The sequence below is a fragment of the Aphis gossypii genome, chromosome 3 (genome assembly GCF_020184175.1).
Source record: "Aphis gossypii isolate Hap1 chromosome 3, ASM2018417v2, whole genome shotgun sequence".
Lineage (NCBI taxonomy): Eukaryota > Metazoa > Arthropoda > Insecta > Hemiptera > Aphididae > Aphis > Aphis gossypii.
This window is the reverse complement of record NC_065532.1, coordinates 53768962-53793206: the sequence shown is the minus strand read 5'-3', so window position 1 is coordinate 53793206 and position 24245 is coordinate 53768962. Positions and strand designations below refer to the sequence as shown.

The 24245-nt window shown below is 27.4% G+C and overlaps 2 protein-coding genes across 4 annotated transcripts in view; one reads left to right on the top strand and one right to left on the bottom strand.

The window, feature by feature from the left end:
- The window catches only part of LOC114125128 (four and a half LIM domains protein 2), a 95804-nt gene that overhangs the window by 49601 nt on the left and 21958 nt on the right, over positions 1 to 24245 (bottom strand). The gene's annotated exons all lie outside the window — the stretch shown is intronic.
- On the top strand, positions 20454 to 23516 carry LOC114125133 (cuticle protein 19-like). The gene is made up of 3 exons (XM_027988648.2): positions 20454 to 20655; positions 21306 to 21407; positions 22786 to 23516. The coding sequence occupies exons 1-3, from the start codon at positions 20641 to 20643 to the stop codon at positions 23029 to 23031; spliced, it is 363 nt and encodes a 120-aa protein (XP_027844449.1). The 5' UTR covers positions 20454 to 20640; the 3' UTR covers positions 23032 to 23516.

Sequence of the window (24245 nt, the reverse complement as noted above, 5' to 3'; positions counted from 1 at the left end):
TAAGTAATACAAAAAATCTCAAAGATTTGAAAAATTCTAAACATCATATTTTGAAAAGCTGGAATTTTGAAGAAATAAATGAGTGAGAATTATGTTTGGTGAATCACCCTGTGTAGTTGTCAAGTATACCTTATATTTTAAAAAAAATCATATACATCGGCTTGAAAAGGATATAGAAATATTAATTTTATAGATAAGATTTTCTAAGTATTTAATAGTTTCAACTTCTCTCTAAAAACTACACACTCTTCGGTTTTGATCTTCTATCAGTATTAATATTATCGGATATATTATTAATACCATGATGAACTTTACCGAGCGATCGATGCGAAAAACGCATTGACAGGATGTTTAGAAAAGTACTTTCCGACAACTAATGTAAATATTGCTACGGATCACCTTGACTAACTTCCTCTTCGCTGAACCACAATAGTATAGTTTTGTGAGAAGTATGAGCTTATTTACCACATGAAACATAACGCAATGACGTGATTAATACATTAGGTAGTACATTACTAATATTGTATTATATAACACCACCCATGCTTAAAAAAAATAAATCAATACAATCAAGGCACCAATATATTATTGTCTTAATAAATAATGGAATTTTAATGTAGATACTTTGTCCATTAAAAGTGATGAAATCATTAAAATATTTTCTACTGATGAAATAGGTATACGATTATAACTTATAATATATATAAATTCTAATATTAAATCTGATTGTATAAAATATTTTATTTTCGGTAAGGGATTGGAATGTATATTATTTTATAGTTCGAATAAATTCATTTAAAAAAACCTAAAATCTAAGTGCCCGTGATGCAAACCATATAATAGGTAGTTACAATATTTCAATATTTTAATTGCCTATCGGTACCGCATCAATATAATTTTATTCACAAAGGTGGCCTTTTTATGTTATATCATGAGAAATGGTATTCGAAATCTAACGAATATACTAAATACAATATATAAAATTGAATTTATTTATTTTATTGAATAATTGATTTATTTATTTAATTACTTCATTAATATATGGGTAGATAATATACTAGAATCTAGTAAAATTAGTTAGTAAACTAAAAAAAAAAAACTAAGAAAAATATACTAGAATCTATTGTTGACTCAATATAGATAGTCAAAATAAAAAATATATTTAAGCAAATTAACAATATAATATAAAATATACCTACCAATGAAATTAAAATCATTTAAGTGTGTTTTACTCAATCATATTATAATTTTATAAAAAATAGTAGTTTTTCTTATGAAAGATAAAGGATATTTTGAGTTAAAGTATTATTAGCACATGCGTATACTGTGATCGAACAGTACAGTGACACCATGGAATTATATAATAATATTATTAAAAAACAAAAAGATAAAATTAGAAAAAATGCGTCTGAACTCATATCTTCCGAATGAGTACCTAATTGCGTGTTTGAAATGTTTTATTGGTTGATTTGCGGTTTGCACGAATTTATTAAAATTAAAACGATGTTGTTTTTTACTCAACAGTAGTGTAGTATATAATACTAGAGAAGGTGAGAAACTAGTAGAAGGCGAGAAACGACCAACCAAAGACTACGCAGTGAGTTGTGCGGTTATTTATCACTATACCTATCGCAAATAACTAGCCGCCTTGATCCCCAAATGGCATACCGAACTAATGGAATTGTTTGCTATCGTCGTGTACGCTGACACCGCCTTTAATATCGTTATAGGCTAAAGTAGTAAAAAAATAAATAAATGAAAAAATTAAAACAAATAATCATAGTAAAAAAAAAAAAAAAATGGGCCTATTCACAGGACTTAGTTTAGTTAGGACTACACACTATTTATAGTACTTATACTCTTCTACGCATACAGAGTATTATAAATTCACATTTGTAAAATAATTTTAATAACTAAACTGGTAAGCGTAAAGATTTATTATTTTATTAAAACCATTACATTGCCTAAATTAAAAATGTACTTATCCATATAATAATTAAAAAAAATTAGGTATAAACAATTTTTCAAAATCATTTGTTCATTTAAATAATTAATAGATAATGTAATTCGTAAACATAGCATAATCACTAATCTTGGAAGTCAATGAGCCTTTGATATCCCTAGGGTCTTAAGTCATTGGAATAAGACCTTTTTTAATAATATTGTGATTGTGAAAATGGTATTATATTAGTTATATGAAATAATATTAGTAAAATATGTGGTTTAAAAATATTTTCATGAACAAATGTATGTTTACTTACCTAATTACCTACACCTAATTCATAATTGTATCTATAGATGAATCATTTGAATATCATAAAAATTGTGTTGCGACACTGAACTTTATAAGTTATTTTATGATTTACATTGATTTTTTATGCTTACGCGTAGCTGTTTTAAATATTATAAACAATAAATTATGTTAATAATTTTATTTGTTTGAATGTAAGAAATATAATAATACATAGAATAACAGACATAAGGCAATACAATTATGTTTTATAATCTGTGTTTGTTTATTTTTTATTAGTATTGAAAAGTAGGGAATTATAAATTTATTTAATTAATAATGATAACGTTTTAATTAAACAAATAAATTAAATAATATCAAACAAAATATAATGATAACATGGTTATATTATATTACAATCTGAATTGTAGGACTTGTGACAATAATAATTTCAAGCATCAGATACTATTTCTCTAGATTGAATAGGAATCAAAAATCTTAACAGATTATAAACTCATTTAAAATTAAATCGGTAAAAGAAATTTAAAAAAAAATTATATTTGGATACATCCCATACAACAGTAAATGTTTTAAGTTATTCTTTCATTGTGAATAATACGTATAAAACAGATATAAAAAGAGAATAGGTAATAATCATTAGTGTTAAATGCCACTCGTATAGACTGAAAGTAAGTTTATTTAGTGGTATATTTTTTCTTTTATTTTGAGTATAATGATTACTACAACAATCTTATTTATTTTTTAATTCAAAAAAGTAAAACATACATTTTAATAAATTTTGCGATAAGTACTAGGTGCGAAAAAAATACATTATAATGTGAAATATTAACTCGACAAAAAATATATAATATGGTGTAGCTGAATAGGTATATATTTTTTTAGCAATAATACTTATGTCTACCTACTAATGTCAAAATTCATCTAGGCATCTAGCATAAACGATTTTCAGAATTTATATTATTGCGTCCATTATAACTGAGAGTAGAGAAAACTGTAATATTAATTTGTCTAAAATTGAATTAGAATACAAATATATAATATTTATTTTATTTTTATTTTTAATTGGTGTAAATATTACTTTGTTAACAAAATATAATATTAACTAGATTCGAAAGTTTAAAAATAAATTCACGCATAAATTTTTTAAGATTTACTTAAACACAAGTATAGATTTCTGACAAGACAGTGTTTTTAAACTTATATTAGAACACCTATACACTTAACACTGAATATAATGTATGTATGTACAGATTATAATGTATATATAATCATCTGTGTATATATGTCCGCGGAATATATTATTAAAATGTAAAAAAAGTCTCGTGCCAGTTTTAAAATAAACATAAATCACAACAACATATAACATACAAAGACGCTTTTTAATTAAATCGTTTACACTAAGATTACATATGATCATATTATATTAAAATATTTACATTTAATAGGAATTAGTGTTCAGAGAGAGATTTTGATCTGTAAAATGTTTATAAAACGTAAGGATTGATGAGGTTTTAGTGACTAACTATATAATGTATGTTAATATGTGTTGTCGACTCACTAAACACATTTAGTAGCAAGTTAATCATCTGAAGAGCATTCTACGCGTTGTCAAGAATTATATAAACAAATATATTAACCAGCAGAAATAATACATACTGGATTGTCCGCTTTTAAAAACTTTCTACACAGATTTTAAACTGACCTTTTATTTTATTGCGACAACTAATAATATTATAATATACCTACCAAAGTATTACCTACTGTATAATATACGTGTGGTTTAAGTAAAATGAATTATTTTTTGTAATCATATTAAATATGATAAATTAACTATAAAAATAGTATTTTCACATACTAATTTTTACATTACTTAGTTAATTACATATTTTTCAAGTTATTTTAGTTATACTCTGACAATATGTGAATACAATATACTATTATGATGCGTATCGTTAGTGATATCTTGTTATTTAGATCGAAACGACAAAAATAAAACTACCAACTACCTGAATTCACTGCCCAAGTCATAGGTAACTTTAATATGTATATAAACATTTTAATCATGATGGTCATTTTTTCGAAAAAAATGAAATACAGTTTTAGTCCACTGTTTAGTATCAGAAAAAAAAATATATGAATAAATCTCGACCATTTTCATTGATCATCAAAATAAGAAATTGTAATACTTTTATATTGTACTCTTATTAATTTAAAAAGCTAACCATCATTTACTGGTTAAGAATAATATTCAATATTATTGTTATATATAGCTTATAATAAAATTTGGAATAAATTATTGCGATAAAATATTATTTTTTTTAATAATAATTTTAAAAACAAAAACATAATATACAAATTTATTATTGTCAACTTTTTAATTAACTATAAATTATTAATAATAGGAATGTTATAAACCCTTATACTTATGAATATATATCAACTAATTTGCGTTGTCATTTCATATTATACAAAAAATAAAATAAATAATTTTATAATTTAAAAAGCGTATATGATATAGTCTTAACATTTGAATTAAAATAGATATAATTTTAATAAAATTAAAAAAATGTGTGAAGGGAAACGGAAATAACTTTATTTTTTTTTAGAAAAAAGTGGAAGATAATACAATTTTTTTTAAAGGAAAATGATCTTTTCTTCGTAATTATCGTAATAAATGCAATTCCAATATAGTATTAATAATGAGTGATGCATTATTATACCTATGTACCTATTCATTTAACGGTAAAATATATCTCTGGACGCACTTACAATAATTATAATAAAAAAACGCATTTAATGCAATATAATAATACTATCATATAAATCGAATTATTTGAAAACCTAATAATAAATACAATTTTAGTGGTCTCGTGCCGACTGTAAGTGTAGTACATACCGACCGCCAATTTGACTCAATTTTTTTTACACGAACGAGATTTGGTCGTCACCTGCTGTGGTTTATAACGTTGTATGCACATGCATATAATTTTGCACGTACGTATACAAGTACTGGGGGAGAGGTTTTACGAAAAATGTATCACTGTAAAAGTTGAAAAAAGTCGCGACTGTTGACGGGCATCGAGTGTGCGGATGGCTTTTATACCTCGTCACGTGGGAGCAGCAGTACGCGGTGCGGCCCTGTCAAAACCACCAGGGGCGCTTTGCAAAACGTTTTGAAAACAAATATTTCCCCATCCCGCGCTGGAGTGAAAACTAATGCATTTCCTTTTTACAGTCAATCTATCATTTATTGTAATAATGGCGCAATATAACTGAGATCCAGAAAAAAAAATAATAAATACGGCGTAATATACACTGCAACAGCTCGACCCTGTCTTTTTGAAATATCGATCGTTTAATCTGAATGTCATTTTTTTTTCAATTTATTGAATTCATATCATGTTTCTTGGTATTTTTCATATATTTTTCCCACGGTTCGCTAATAATAATAATAATAATCAGTTTAACAATATAATAAATTGTTTTTGTCACGATCTATAGTAAGTACAATAAGATTTAAAATATATGTTTATTCCTTGTGAAGCACTTGTAATAATTATTTTCAATTGTATTTATTATAATGATATATTAAAAATACACGTAAAAATATCGAGTTTAAAGAGTCTTACTGTTATTTAAGGTGTTATTAAGTAGTGCATATATTTGTTAACATTATTTTTAAACAATTATAATAACATAATATTTATATTAAAGAATTAATTTTATTAAATATATAACAATTTTATAGTTGGTAATAGCTGTATTTAATATTTCGTTTAAGGATGAGTACCAGAAAAAAAATATACATGGATATTTTATTTGATATTGAATGTATATTATTACAAGCATTTATACAATTTTTATTTCAACTATTTTATATTATCTAATATAAAATAGTTGAAATTAATTAAAACTTATTCGATAAAACTACAATATACCTAGAGTCTCATCATTCTTAACGCAATACTAAACTAGTTATTGAATTGAAATCTTTTATATAAAATAATATATACTTAGCTTTACACTAAATACTCCATTAAGTTTGCCCTTGTACTTCTATCTTTTTAATTGATAGCCAAGTGGCGAGGAAATATAATGAGTACATAGTATTTTTTTGAGAAATGCGTCATTGACTATAGCGCAACGACCATTAGTATAAATATGTATAAACATAATATACTAATGAGAATATAATAGTTTTATACTAAAAAAAATTTGAATAAATATCTGCCTATAATAAATAATTTTTCGTTGCTCTAGTATTATTCATTAGAGTGGAAATTAAAAAAAAATAATCCAATAATCCTCGAATTTTATTTTTTAGATAAATCAATTATATTTTCTACTATATATATCAATAGTTGATAATTATTATAGTAGATAACCGTCAGTAAAAAACACTGTTAGTTTAATATAAAATATGCTTAGTCTCTGCAAATTTAACAGCGTAATAAAATATATAATACTAATATTATTTTTATACATTTTTTTTTATTATTTTAAAATGTATAGATTAAACTTCACTATATTAAATCTATATTTTGTCTACTGAACAATTTTAAGTTCATAAACTAAAATAAAATCAATATCTATAGATATATATAAAATAATATATATATAATATTATCTACCTATCGGTTAGTATACTAGTTTTATACTTTTATGTAAATCTATAATAATATACTTAGTGAAATATAATAATTAACTAAATTTATTGTTAATTATAAACTGTTTAATGTGTAATGCATATTATTCATGATAATATGTGCCTATCAGTATACACATTTAAATATATTAAAACTGAGTTATTAATATTTTGAAAGCTTTCTCACTAATTAAAGTTTAATTTTTGGATTATTAACATACAACGAAAGCATATTATTATAATTATAGCCGAATTAAGGATACTATTAAATTATATCCAAAAAAATCTCACAATGTCTTAAATTTAAAATTATTGTATAATTTTAAAGTAGATAAATGAAAATAATTTTAAATAATTTATTTATAAAAAATATAATTATGTACCTACCTAACTACATATATGAACTACAATACGGTAAGTACGACAAAATATTTTTTTTAATTTATCGTTGCTATTTTGATATTTAAGCTATTTAATATTACACTTTCCAATAACTTATAGAAAAGTAGAAACTTCATGAACAACATTTTAAAATATGAATCAATAAAATATAGGATACATTCCGTTTTAACGATAGTTAAATAATGTATAACTTTTACTGTGTGTTGAAAGCCGAATAGTAAATATCTATTTGGGTATGAGGACGACATTTTTATTACCCGAGTGTTAATGTTAACATGTTTTTTTTTTTTTTTTAATTGCACCTATTAAAAATCTCTAATGTGCTATCGTAAATAATATTTTCAAAAATGATAATTTTGTGATCGCACAATTTTAAAACATCAAAAGCAAAAACGTATAATCTGGGATAGACATCAAACCACTATCTACCGGGAATTATCAAACGAGCAATTTCAAAAGGAACTTGAAATCATAAAATTAAAAATAGTCGTTATAAAATCAAAACACAATCAAGTGGATCAAACAAGTGGTTAGAAAAGTCATAAAATTATAAAACTATAATAAAAGTATGTTGTATCTGAATAAAATTGGTCTGCACTCATCACCTCTAGATTGTCATTTCCAACATCAAAACCTTTCTAGTACGACAAACGACGATACGCGTCAGCAGATAAAAAATTGTTAGATTGATAAGACATGTACATCGACACTGATATTTTTAATTATCTATTTAATATATATATATAAGCCAATGTGTATATGGTTGTAAAGTTTTTAAGCTCAAGCATTTTTATATTCAGCAGATTTTGACCTAAATTTTAGAGATTATTAGAAGAGATATACTATAGGAACGTTTAGAGGGTAGTTTGAACCACGTCTGATAGGTGGCGTTACAAACATTTTTTTTGTATTAAAAATCATACGGTCATTTCGGTAAAACTGTACACTGCCAAAGTTAAAAAAAAAATTATCTAAATCTGTATAGTAAAATCATTAACCCATTTTACCAAGTTACTATGAATCATAATTCTAATTTATCTGTTTATAAATGGTAATATCTACCTATGTCGCTCAAAAACGTACTTCATAAAAAAAAAATCAATTATTCACAATTAACATTATGTTAACTATATAGCTATATGGTCTATATGTATGGCCTTGTTATAACATAATAGTTGAATTTTTTTTTTTGACGGATACAATTTAATCAATTAAATTTACCAGTAATGCCATAACCATAATATGAATAAGATTTACAATGAATTGTTACATAAATTTCTCCTTCATACTTAAATATCTACCAAATTTATAATAATATAATAAATATTTGTACAGTATAGATATTAGGTACCCATATAAAATCGTTGGTAGTTGACACTTTAAACGGTTTTGTTCAACAAGTGAAAGTAATTGAAATGAAAATGTATTACCATTATAATATTTTGCCACAATAAGTGACATAGATTTTATAAATTTTAAATGTTAGGTTTGCATTTTTAACATTATAAAAATATGTAAAATTTGTTTTATAATGTTTCTTATTTCTTTTTATGGTATTATTATGAAATTTACGAAAACAATTTAATGTATTATATCCGTAAAGCGTATGCTAACTATATATATTATTTGTAATCAGTTTCCACAATAATATGAAAAAAACTTATTAACGTAATAATTACACGATTCGTATACAAATACCTTACACGGTAAATCTTAATGTTAAGAGCTTCAATATGCAATTTCTTAAAATAATTTTACACCCACAAATGTGTTGTCCCTGTCTTACAATTTAACAGACACAATATACTAAATTTTATATCAAGAATAACCTATCGATTTGGTGATTCAAAACTTGTTAGTTTTATTAAATTTTTATCAGATTTGAAGTTTAAAATATTATTTTATAGAAAAAATTGTGTATTTTATTAAATAAATATTTTAATTTTTAATTCGAGTTGTAGATATAATTATGTAAAAAAATACAATTTTATTTTAAAATGCTCATATTTTGCTTTGGAGTTAAAACAACAATAAATACCTTCCTACGACGATTCCTCAGATAATATGAAACATCTAAAATAAACAACAGTTAATTTCCTTAAAATCAATACAAAAAAAAAAAAAAATGATTCTACTGAACAAAAATTTGCTGTTGTAATTTTTTAAAACAGAGATAATATACCATGCATATGGGTATAACGTCTTCTTTTAAAATTCTCACAACTGAATTATAAACATAACGTTATCATCGTCAAGCCTTAAGCATAGCTATAATATCAGAATATTACCTAGGTACCTAGGTTGTATTGTTATAAAAATTTAAGAAAAATATAGTAAGAAATGAATTACAACCATTATAGTATGATGTACCTATCTTGTTGCTCATACTTGTATTATGCAATATTTTATCGGTACGTTAGAAATTCGGAATTCGCAAAATGTATAATGCGTATATTTGAACTATATAATATTACATATATAATAGTACAAAAAGCTACGATTAAAATGATAATATTATTTTTGAAAACAGAAAATGTATGGTCGGAGGTGGTATGAAAAAATAATCATATGTCGACCGCTCGACATACAAAAGAAAATAATAAATCATACCATATTATAATATCTAATGTTTTCTCACAAAAAGTACGGTCAACTGCGCGTGACTTAAATTAATAATAATAGCGAAAAGCTTCGAGCGTGTGTTACAGCAGGTCTCCGGTGGAAAAGAAAGACATGAGGCATTTACGCTGCAATATATATTATTTTTATAAACATACATATATGTGTATATAATATACCATATATAAGTCGCATGCAATTAGGCGGGAATGATAAAATTATATAGACGGAGAAAGAACGACGGCAGAGTTAGTGGAATATAGTGAGAGGGAGAAAGAGGGCGGCTATAGAGAGTGAGTGAAAGAGCGGACAGTAGGTTAGGTGTGCGTTATTTTTTTCTGCTCACGAGTGCCAAATTTGTTCCGGTTTGCTCAATCCGGCCGAGCGAGTCGCCGAGCAATACCGAGTTCCTGCAGTATACGTGATTAAAAATTGCGTGGCGCAATTTGCGTCGCGTTGCGCCAGAAAAGCGGCGGAAAAACAGCCGGATCAAATTTATCATAGTTCGACGGTGCGGGACCCCGCGCGCATAAACGCACGCTTTACATGCCTGTCAGAAGCCATTAAATTGCTCGCGGAATTATCCGCACAACCCTCCCCCCCCCTCAAACGTTTTGATAATATTATCATATTCGCCAGAATTTCACCCTTGCCACGGGGTGCCCCGAGTCCTCTAAGAAAACAGTTTTATTATACATGCATTGTACAATGTACATAATATTATAATACCTATGCCCTATAATATATATATTACCTGCACTATTACCTGTCGTACACGCGTGCAGTGTGTGTGTGTATTTATATTATTCGTTCGAAGTCGCTGTCATGTGTACTCGAGAACGTTAGGAAACCTGACCTTCGGTTAAGGTCAAATTTCAATTTTTTTTATATTTTTGTTTTCACTCGACGTCCCGGTTATACGACGCCGTGTTTGTCATGTATAATAATATAATATTGAGTACACAACTCGTACGACACGGATATGCAAAACGACGTAATTCACAGAAATATATCTTATTATACACTCTTGTAACGAAAGCGCACTCGTGGGTGTGCTTATGTGTGTGTTGAGTGATTTGTAATTATTATACTTAACTTAAATGATAAAAATAATAATAATAATATTTACTGATATTTGTTTAATTATTATTAAAATTGGTGAAATAAAGTTATTATTATTATTTTAATATGAGCAGTTGAGTGGCTTATGGACATAAAACAAAGAATATCATTTTGTACTAGGAAAATATTTGATGTAGGTCGTTGCAGGAGAAAGAAAAACTGATAAACAGCGCAAGATCATAACTACAAAGTATTTTTGAAATCATAATTAAATTAGTTATGATAAAATATGATGAGAATTTAAAAAACAGATTTTTCAATTTATTTTTTCACTTGAATAATGTATTAGTTAGTAGCGACAAAATCTTATTCTTCAAATGAAAATGCACCTATAACATTTATTCTCAAATTCAAATTATATTACTATAGAGGGCTCTTCCACCGATTTTGGTAGCACTCCATAAGTGATCAAATATTTTAGATGTAAAATAAAATAGATAGGTACAATGCAGTTAAACATGTTTTAATATATACCGATATAACCAAGTCTCCTAAATGTTGAGTGGGTACAATACTACAATATGTCTATATAGTCATTCGATTAATTGTAAGTTTGGTACGCTGGTAGATACCATAAAGATAGGTCAGTTTGGTGTGCTAATTGGTAAATATTTATCTTCGGTGTTTTTAACATGTATATCGGGTTATTGATTACTCCGGTATCTACCATCATAATGAAATACTATACGTGCGATTTCTCGTAATAAAATCGACAAATATTTTTGAAATTCAATTTCAAGACTTGCAATATTTCCGCCTCCAGACGATTTTTCTAAACAATAATATTATATTATATACAATTTTTACAGACGACCGAATGACCTATACATATGTTTTATTATTACCTTAAAAAAATCCCACGCACTTTTATTATGCGCAAAAAGTCTTGGTATAAAAAAAAAAAAAACACTTTTTAGTGCTTTTGTAAATTTAATAATAACATTATTATATTACATACTATAATAGAACAAGGCAAACGGACCTTTATTAAAAACAAGTAGTTTGATAGAGTAAACACGTTTATGTGCATGCATTATGTATAATGTATATATACGCAGCGTCATAGAAATATAAAATTATAGCTACATAAATGCTGGTACGCAAAGGCTTGTTAAGAATTCCAAAACCATCTATAGAAAGGTTTTAATTTCAACGGACCGTGGGCATGTCAATTTACTAACGCGTGTACCTATATAACTAAAATCGATCCGAGTCGAAGGGTGTTATTATAGGTATACACATAAAAATGTATATTGTGTTGATCTAAGACGTCACGCCCTGTGCACGGCCGCGTGCACCCGGACAAGCGGCTCGGCGTCAAAATGACTATTTTTACAACCCTGCCAATGCAAACAACGTGGCCTATTGGCGCAGTCCAATTAATTAAGTTAAAGGTCAACGGTGTAATATATGCTTTCTTTTTAACCCACCCCTAAGGCCGTTCTAGTTTTATGATTAATCAACGCCCGGCGAGCTCGTCAGTTCAGAAACGACGCGACGATGACGGTGATTTATCGAAATAGCACTGCGCATAATCACGATAATAACAATACATAAGCATTCCAAATATAATATATATTATATACTTCATAGTACTGTGTATAATATTGTTTGCCGGCCAGCGTTCTATATGTATAAAAGCTACCATACAACAAAACCAATATAGAAGACCATGGCATTATATTAGTTTTGATTGACTGTACAACAGATTGAATAATATTTAATTAGAAATACACGAACACTGACTTTCTTTTTGTTTTGCATACATATACAATATTTAAGCCTTAGTATACTCTCAGTCCTTTTGACATTTCGGGTTATTCAGAAAATGGCGTCGGTGATTTAATTTTTCACGTCAAAAAGACCTTTTGCTGAAATTCCCTCCGGACTATATTATTACTGGCTACTGTTAAAATGTCAGAGTCAAAAGGTTACCTACGGGCACTTTTTTTTAATATTTGCTGAAGACAAATAAGCGTCGAGTTGGTCGGTTAATTAACTATTATATACCTGTTGACTGTTACTGCAATATCATTGGCATTTGTCGAAATATTATAATTAATTACGTAATATTGTAACAATAATTTGTTACTATTTAACGATGACCTATATTTATAAACACATAACAATATATTACTAGGGATAATACTCCACCTACCTTTTCATTTAATTATTTTTAGCAAGGATTTTTTTTTTTTGTAATTACTAATATTTTACAACCTTTTTAATACATTACATGGACTCGTAGTGAGTATTTCACACATCATTCTGATGATTGTCTATGTAGGTATAAAATGTATAGTTTGAGATAAAGTATTGTCAATTGTAACACTGCCGCTCTAATTAACCAAAACTACGCTTAAGAGGATGTCAGCGCACTATGTGTTTTCTCTCTCTGGCCTACACGCAACATAGACAAAACGCATTTACGCAAAATTATTTATTCTATGATTTTAAGTAATCTTAGAATAAAACACCCATTACAAAAAAGATATAGAATAATATTTTTGAGGAAATGACATATCTATTTGTCAAAATGTGGTCTCAAAACAATTTAAACATCGTTTAAATTTACAACATTATTTTGTTTATTTTTAAAGTCAAATAACAATAAAATATAAAATAATGTTGTTATATTGCAAAGATGAACGAAAAACGATCATAGTTAAAATAAAAATTGATTTAGGAAATCATAAAAATCAGTGAGTGTTTTATAAATTAATTGTAAAATACTTACAGACAAAAAATAGAGTCTACACTAATTTCACTTTTTAGAAAATATGGATTCATATAATTAATAGCAATAGCCAATAGGTAAATGTTTTAAGAAGTCCCTATCAGAATCCTAAACCAAAATATTTATTTTAGGAAATAACGTAGCTATTTATAAGGACTAAAAAAAATATATCACTTTCAAACTTACAAGCATAATTTTTAAGAACGTAAACAACGTAAAATTTGTTTCAAAAAATAACATGTTTAGTTGATAAATGTTATTTTCATTTCATAATTTACCCTTATTACTGAGCAACTATACTAATAATTAAAAAATAAATTAAAAAATATAGCGGATGTTTACAATATTTAACAGTAAAAAAAAATATGATTATAAAAAAATAATTGAAAACATTATTAACGTAATTTAAAGATACATAATTATATTGTGTTTCAAAAATATATATAGTTATACTAATGACTTTTTTGCTTTTATTTTAAAATTGTATTCACGTCCAAATGGAAGAAACGCGCACATAATTTAATATAAATGATAACGAAGTAATTATCAAAAAGAAAAATAACACAATTTTGTTTCATTACAAATAATTGTTAATCAAAATACCAGCTTCTAGTAAATAATTTTCGTTTAGTTTATAAAGTTCCGCACCAAAGTTATAAAAAATATGAGTGTACAATATTTATAAATTACGATAATTCTTTGTTTTTTTATACAAAATAACGACTACCTATTATGTAATTATTGTAATTATATAGTAGTTTATTATTATGTAAACAGAATTATTTTGGAAAAGAAATTAAACATATCTATTTTTATTAATAGGTATTTGTAATTGTTTATTATTGACCTTTTTTTATGACATTTTAGTTTTTACATTATACAATTTATATTAAACCTGAAGAAAAAATAATAACTATGAATAATAGTAATGCTAGTAATAGTTTAAGATTATCTATATATTAACTAAAATATTATATTATTAACTCTTTGATGTTCAAAATATCTTTACGTACCTACATGTTATACTTCTTGTATAATTTATTATGATATTATGCGCTATATACATTCATTAATCAGTCAACAGTTAAACATTTTAGGAAAGAAATATAACTTACACACGTTTCGGGTATCGAGAAAATACACATTAACATCACCACGAACAACAAACATATTATTATTATACGACATTTTGATACGTGTTGAAAAACACTCTTACTTAAGTATGTAAGTAATTCAATTTTCATAACGACAAAAATATATTATGTATAGTGTATACATATAACTTATAACTGCTAATGTATAAATTAAGATTTATAAAAAACACGTGTCAAAATATAACGACGACAAAATGTTAGATAGAAAAACTACATTATTATTTCGTTATAAATTATAACAGTTTAAGAAGTTATTCAACTTTTAATAAAAAAAAAAAAAGGCGAATAATAGAAAATTATATAGCTCTTTAATATTTAATATTCGACTAGGAATCAAATGAAAATTTTGATAGTTAAGTAATAGTTAGATTATTTAATAATGTACTTTTAAAGTTCATATAATATTTTATACTTATGATATATTAAAGTATAAAACCAAATACTTAGGGTCCTAACCCTAACATTTATTTATGTTTATTGGATTGATGTTTTACATTTAATCATTTTTGTTATTTATTGAGAGCTACAAGTTTGTAAAGTTAATTTTATTTTAAAATATGAATTTTAAATTTAAATTATTTGTAATATAATAACCAATTAGGAGGAATTAACACTAATTATACATATTAAAAATAAATTTATAGAATAGCAAATGTTTTTAACATTTTAAGACATAAATTCATTTTCACCGTTCCGATTCGATATTTATTTAAACATTTGTTATTTTTTAGTAAAATCAGTTAATCCTTTTTCCATATTATCTTAGATAAAAAATAGTACAATATTAACTGTTTAAACAGAATATTAACATGCCTACCTACCTATAATTATATTATTAACTAATTTATTAATATTTGTGTTTTATGTTCACGGTGGCTTAAATATGCATGCATTTATATTGCATAATACAGTATAAGTTACAATAGGCATGCAACTAATGTATTGCAGACATATAGCCAGGTTCTTTCAAATTTTGTGCAACAAAAATGGTGGGGATTGCATACGATTATACATAATCCATATAATTCTTGTTGCACGGAATTTGGAAGACCCTATAATCTATATGTATAATATATAAGTACCGTATGTGGCATAGGTACGCCTAACAAAAAACCAACACGTGTTATGATAAAGTTTAATTAAGCTACAGATTACAGTAGGTTTAATAATAGGTATATAAAACAATATTTTTAAAATAAAATGACTTTATATTTACGTGGAGTTTGAAATCAAACATACCTATGCTTAATCGTTCTTCAAGTCTGATACATCATATTAAAATAAATAAACATTATATTTACATTATTGGGTACTGTAAAAAAGAATCCTTTGCTATGACTAATCGTATTTTTTTAAAAAATATAAATAATATTTAATTTTATATTCCACGATATTATAGTAAGCATAATAAGCCCATAATATAAAAATAATATTAAGAGTTTGAAAAATTGGCACGTTCAGGTCCAACAGCTCGACGGTCCACAGTGGTGCTCTGCGTTATCCAGTATTCTACGCTTAATATATTATTTTATTCGTACGATTTTTCGTTGTTGTTCGTCACGTCAGTTCTTGGCCTTCCCGAACACCAGAACGAATAAAATTATACAGAAAGCATCGGACCGTATACATTGTGGATTTTATATGTCGATCGCAATATGTTTTTAAAGTTTCCCATAGAAATTATTATACGGGTGTAGCGTACCTGCGTACTTACACATATACTAACGATTATGTAAAGCTATAGATTATCGTTATAATATGCCCTTGAATTGATTACCGATTTTAGGTTGACAACTATTGCTGCGGATATTCTATATATTATGATTTAAATTATAAATAATATATTCAATAAAACACCTCATCATTACAATGTCATCAAGATCACTAACGGACAACCCAAAAATATGATTTGAACTAAAATGGTAAAATGGTAGTAAAATTGTTTATTCTTAATTATTTTTTTTAAAACTGGGAAAGATGCTTTTGACGATTTGATCTGTTATCTGGACCAGCATTTTTTAAACTTTTTATCCTCGGAACCCTTTTTATGTCTATTTTTATTGTGGAACCTCTACATTTTTTTTAGATTTTTAGTTATTTTTATTTAGCTTTCAATGATAATAGTTATTATAACTTAATAATTAGAGCCTCTACTTTGTTTCAATAGTTTAAATATTTAAAACATTTTTAGCCCACTAACCACTACTCACTACTACCTAACCTTTAGTTAGATTTTTTCAAAAATCACTGAAGTTTGGCGGATTACTGAAGGTATTTAGAGTTCCACGAACCATAGTTTAAGAAATGCTGATCTGGACAATATTCATTCAAGACAACTGTATGACTTTTCCCTTAGCACTTCACCGTTATATTATATATTCTACTTTTATTGTTATAATATTATACTTATAATATATAGATTATAAATAAATTTAAATTATACACACATAAAAATGTATCTTAATTATGAACGGGAATAAAGCATACATGTAGTATTTAAAATATTGTTATTAAATAACAATATACTATCCATTCGAATCAAAGTTACATACATGCGTTCACGTATGAATATATGCATGTAATGTGTATTATTAATAATATCACTAATAGAATAGATCAAAAGTAATGACTGTATAGTATGGAAATGTTGGCAGTTTAATTTAAAAGCAGTAATTAATGACTCTCGATAAACGATTGCCTACAAAGAAAGTTGATTGCGCGTTCAGTTGTATACGACGTGTGGCTATGATCAAACATGCAGAACATTAGGTATCATTAAGGAGTGAATTTTAATTATGGACACATACAATATTATGATCGCCGCCAAATCAACAACAATAACCAAAAACGAGTACGTTGGTATTAAAAAACCTTTTATCGGAATAATAAAGGTGTACCTACACAATGGAATGTGAGTCTTTTTACAACATTATCGCGTGAAACAATTTTCAGCGCGGAAAAGAAAAATTTAGCAAACACAATAAAAAAATTTAAATCGCGTAACAAACGATCGACTGTACGCATATATAATACAACAACAGCGGACAGCAACAAATTTCTCGCCACAATGAAAACTACACGGATCCGCGCTTGCGTATAGAGAATATTATATCGATGCTGCACAGAACCAGATTTATAGCTAGCGAGTATGAGGAAATGCCTCCCCCACCCCATTTTTATAGTACTAGCAGTAGGCAAAAATGTAATAATATAGGTACTAAATAAGTCGCCAATTTACTTTCTTTTTTTACAACGGTCGTTGAGAAAAATTATAGGATCTATCATATTAAATATCCATATAGTTTGAGAGCCGTCAAAGTTGCATAACTGCAGTGTTATATCAAAAACACATAGTGTAAAATATTATAACAATATATTTTCATGACTGTATATGTCGTCTGTATATACTATCTTAACAATTCAGTTGATCATTATCAACATTGTATTATTTGGTACTTATTAGTATTTAAATGTTAAGCACAAAATTTTGCTTACATATAAGCCAATTTTTAATAAATTCGTCTACAATTATAATGTATAATAAAAAAAATTAAAAATCAATTACCTACTGTATGTTCTGTTTATACTTATATAGGCTTAATATTACACCATTTAGATCTTAAGAGCAATGTTACAAAGTCAAGTTTATATTGTATTTATCGACACTAAAATTACAATAATTAAATAATACAAATAAAAATATATTGTAGAATTATTGTTGAATTTATTTTAGTTACGCATAATTATAATATATGTTTTTCATAGAAAAAAATGCAGATTTTTAAGGAATATTTGAACAAATCATTGAAAACAACAATATGCTGTGGATAAAATAAATCAAAATTTAAGTTAATCTATTGAATGAATCAAATAAACTAATCCCCGCTAAAATTTAATTTTTTTTAGAAAATACGATAAATACGATTTTTAACACTAGATAATGCAGTATAATTTTACTTCACCCATTAAAAAATATAATCATCGGATGGAGTAATTTTTCATATAGCGGTTGTCAACAAACCATTTACTCAGTGTTTTTTGTACATAGGAAATAGGCTTTTATCATGAACCTGAACAAATAATAATACATAGATTATGACTTATGATATTTGCAATGCAGAAGACGATGTGAAATTTATCTTAGTCGTTAAAAAAAAACCCATTTGCAAAATCTATGAAAAGATATCTGGAGACAAAGTATACCTATACATGAAAAAATAATAGATAAAAAAAATCTTCAGGTTAACAAATATCTAAAAATAAAATACCCCAGCAAATAATTATTCATACATTTCTGTTGGTTCAGCTATTATATTGTTTATTTTCAAAACATCGTGTTCTACTTGGAAGTCGAATTCGTTGAGGACGTACAAACCATAATGACATTGTTTTAAATTGTACTTAAGTTTTCATATTTTAAATATAAATCATGATAACGGCTGTGTTTTTATTAAATATACAAGAATGATTAACTATTATCGGTCATATTGTTAATGTAGGTACAACACTTAAAATATAGACTAGCTACAGTGTACATGTTATGCATTTGATTTGAATTTTCGGTTTTTTAGGATTTATACATTTACCCAAAATAAACGAACATAGTATAAGTATAATACGACAATATATCAATGTGTCTCGGTTTTAATGTATACCACAATTCACTGACTTATCAACATCGGTTTACCTCATTTTGTCAACTAATTCAACTAAGATGTGCCTAATCTAACCTGTGGTAGATATGGCACTATAGCACTCGGTATATTTTCGAACAAGGTTTAAACTATTCTACAACATTTTTTAATATTTCTAAGAATAATTTTTGAAACTTCCATCAAAATTAGTTGAATATTTTTAAGTCCAAAAACTAAAAGTATAAAAGCATTGCATTTTGTTTTACATTTGAAAAATAAACAATAAATTTAATATTATTTACTTTTAGGTACTTAAAAAATATATTTTATAGCAACGCATAGTGATAAATTATTTTTTTTTTAAATTGTACATCTGTAACCCATTACAACCTATCATAGAATATAAACAAATAATAATTTGATTTTCGTGAACTAAAACGAAAATTACGTGTAAGCCACTCTTATAAATCTAAAGAGTTAGAAATAATAAGCTAAAAACACCACCAATCCAAATCCAAGTCTTAAGAAATCTATTGATATAAATCATATTGAAATCGATCCAGCAGTTTCTAAGATTAGTGCATCTAAATATGAGTACAAACTCTTCAGTTTTATAATTTCAAATATTTCCACTGGCGTAACTGCAGCTACAGCGCGTTGACCCACATCTCCGGCGAGAAAACGCTGTGACGATGTGAAAACCGCTCAGACGCCGACCTTGGCATTCGAGTGCCCTGCCGCCGTCTCCCGTTTTCTTAGCAGTAGAGGATTACGTCGTCGGTGTCGCGTGTCCAATTCTAAAAACGTGTGTCGGAAAATGACCAGCTGCCGCGGTGGTGGTAGAGACTTACGACGTGGGGGACGTTCGAAAAATGTATAAAATCCCAGACCGGGACTTGCATGTTATCAGTGTTCAATAGTTCGGGTTTCGACTACTATTATTTAAAACGATAAAATATAATAATAATAATATATCGCATATATTATAATAACGTATTTTACTTCACATATTTCCATTGCGACAACAGTATACGATTGTGAAACCCATCATCATACACAATCACCGCATCTACATCATGAGGTCGTGTCAAGTGAGTAAACTTTTATCATGATTTACTATGTCAGTGCTCGGAACTCAATAAACTGTTTAAACTTAATACTCTGTTTATTAGTAGTTCCTATATATCATAATTTCAGATTTCAAAATTATTTTTGCATATTTTGTTTTTTTTATGTACAATTTGTATGCCCCATTGGACATTTAATAACTTTTGGAATGTTTTAAATAATTTATAAACAAAGTCAAATGTTTGAACAAAATCATCTAACAATAACATTTATATTTTTTCGATGTACGATTGTCTACATTTGGAAATTCGTTTAAAAAGTGTTTTCTCAAATAACATGCATTTCTTTGAATACTAACAAGAAAACATATTTTCTATTTTCACTGCTGTGATAAATGTAAAAAGAAAAACATTAAAAACATCATGTTTTACATATTTTTAAAACTTTCATTATTTCATATTATTTATAATAACATAGTTCAATCCAATTGAATATTTAACCTTTTTTAAGTGAACATGTTTGAATAATTGTTTTAAAGACTACTAAATCTTGAGCCCAGGCTATTATGCATAATATTATTTTGGTCTCTCGTTGTCTTTCGCTGTTAGTTTTTCGCGTCGTGTTTATATACTGATACCGTCGTATATCTGCGGTGTACGTGTGTGTTTTCTAGATTTTAGCAGCGCTGAGCGTAATGACGGCGTGCACCATGGCCATACCGATTTTCGTTGAAGGAGGACCCCGATCCCAAAGTTCAGAGTCTGCGGAAAATTACGTAAGTAGACTATCTTGTTACATATATTTGAATTATTGGAAACTCGATCCTATCTGTTTGTTATTAAGCATACATCATTATTACCAACTAATGTAAATTGATTGTTAATGTAACTGTAAAACCATATTTAAAAAATACCCACCCAAAACTGTTATAACTGTTTATCATAACTCATTTCTACAGACATCATAGCTTTCAAATATCTAAAAAACACGTAATTTTTAATTGGAGTATAATATGTCTTGTTTTAAGTGTTTAATATTTTGAATTATTTACACAGATGTTACCATTGATCTACCTCTTTTTCCGCTAAAACTAAACTTTTTTTAATCACAACAGCATAGTATCATTTATTTATGACGCAAAACTGTTATATTATTATTATATTCTCAACAAAACATCTACACACAAGAGACAGATTAACCTAATTTGGTAGTCTGGAGCTTTGACGGCATTTGCTACCCCAACAACTAATAAGTAATAACAATCCACCACCGACAATAGCTATAAGCACGTTAAATATTCTAGTTGATATCAATGTATTTTCTGCCAATAATGGCTATACTCAATTTGCATTTTTTCGCTCGCAATAACCGATTTAGTTTGTTGAATACGATATACTATCATTTTTTCACACGACATTCCATCGTATTGTTATAGTATCGGTTACACGCGGCAACGACCTGTACGACAGCTCGTTTTCGGTTAAATCGACTAAAAATTACATTACACGATCACCCAGCCGGGTAAATAACTCAAAAATATAACAACAACAATGTCATACACGATAACGTATAAATAGGTGCGCAGTATTCCTAACGGACCGGAACAGCTGGTAAAGTGCTATGGTTAAGCAACACCATCGTCGCATTATAAACCTACGTCAACTAATAGGTATTGCGGCAGTAATAATAATATTGTCTGGTCGGAAAATAATGATATTTATAATCGTATACCGGCCGTAACCGTCTTGAATACAATACGGTATATTGTACGAGCGATCTCGTTCGTTTCTTTCATTGTTATCGCTGTTATCACTATCTTCAACGGTCCAGTAAACACTCACACACCATCGACCATTCTGGTTATTTTACCAAACTGCGATAGTGGTGCGAGTGTGGAGTGCCTAATGTTTTTGTCCGATTTGTCTACCAACGTCTGATCACCCAACGATAAAAACGCAATTTAGAGGGGGACTTAGACTACAAAGATTTATTTTGTCCGTCCGTCGCCATGTTCGATAAGTGTGATAAATAATTATAATAATAACAATATATTATGCTGTAATAATTATAACAATGACGACGACGACATTTTTTATAATGTCGTGAAGATAACTCAAATAATCGACAACGACACTCGTGTGTTTATATGACAGGCACCCAAAGCGTACAAGTTCGATTACGCGGTTCACGATCCAGAAACGTACGACGTGAAGAGCCAATGGGAAGCACGAGAGGGTGACGTGGTCAAGGGAGCGTACAGTGTTCTGGAACCCGATGGCGCCATGAGGTTGGTTGAGTACACCGCCGACCCAGAAACAGGTTTCAACGCGGTGGTTAGCCGGTCCGATAGCGGAAACACAGGATACAGGAAGCCCAGCAACGACGCGTTCGACTTTTAAATCGGCGTCCGTAAAGCCGGCGACTCTCCACCGCCGCTGGGGCATCCGATATCCGGTGCGCGGCCAGTACCGACAACGACGACAATGATAACATATTATAAACGTAATACTATATTATCACAATAGCGTTATCATATTGCTACAACGAGCACCGTTGTCGTCGCTCGGTCATAATACATAATATAATACGATTATTAATATATTATATATACGTTATTTTCCATTCCTTCCCCAACATAGTACGCGTAGAATCTTATTTTACTAAAAAAAAATCATATAATTATATTTTTATACTTTATTATAATATAATAAATACTGCAGGTACGCGTGTGTTGTACTTGGACTACGCGTGGTGTGTATACCCATTTAATATGTATGTACATTTTAAATTACCTGCATTGTTAATCATTTGTATTGTTATTAGTATTATTTTATATTGGCTTGTTTTTATAATGAATAAAGTATACATATTTAAAAAATGTTAAGTCCGACAGTTGTTCGTATTTTCGCAAGTTAACCTTTATAATATTATTATATAGACGCAAAACCCATAATATACAGTAATCGCGCTTACATATGTTTATAATAAAGATATAGATTTAGGACATGTTAGTAATACATAAATATAATGCAAGTAAGACTTTTGACTGGAATTATAGAAACTAATATAATCTCACTATGGTTTATGACCATCGCGGTAAAATGTCATGATGCACCTCACAACTTTTTTAAATGCAAACATTAAATATCTAACAGCGTTTTCTCATCCTTTTTTGTATTATCCTTGGTTAATAATATGGTACAAACTGATTTTTTTTATTGTTATATCAAATAATAATTTTCTCGGTAAATTGTTGTTATAGTTGGTCATTCAAATACATAGTTTTTGAAAAACAAAAATGTATTAAAAATATAAAAAATGATCTTTTTTTAATATTATTGCTTATTAATATATATTTTTTTTTATGACATATCATTTTTAATTTCAAATTCTGAATTCTGATTTCTTAATATTATATTTTTAATAATTTTTAAAGTAATTAAATCAAATATTCATCAGTCATTTTGATATCTGTCCAGTAACTTTTAAGTATTTCCAACTTAAATGATAAAAATAAAAATATTCTCAAAACCATAATACTAGGTATCGAGAGAATAATTGGACAGTGATAATAGAATCATCCAGTATAAAATGAAGGTTTATTATAATTCAA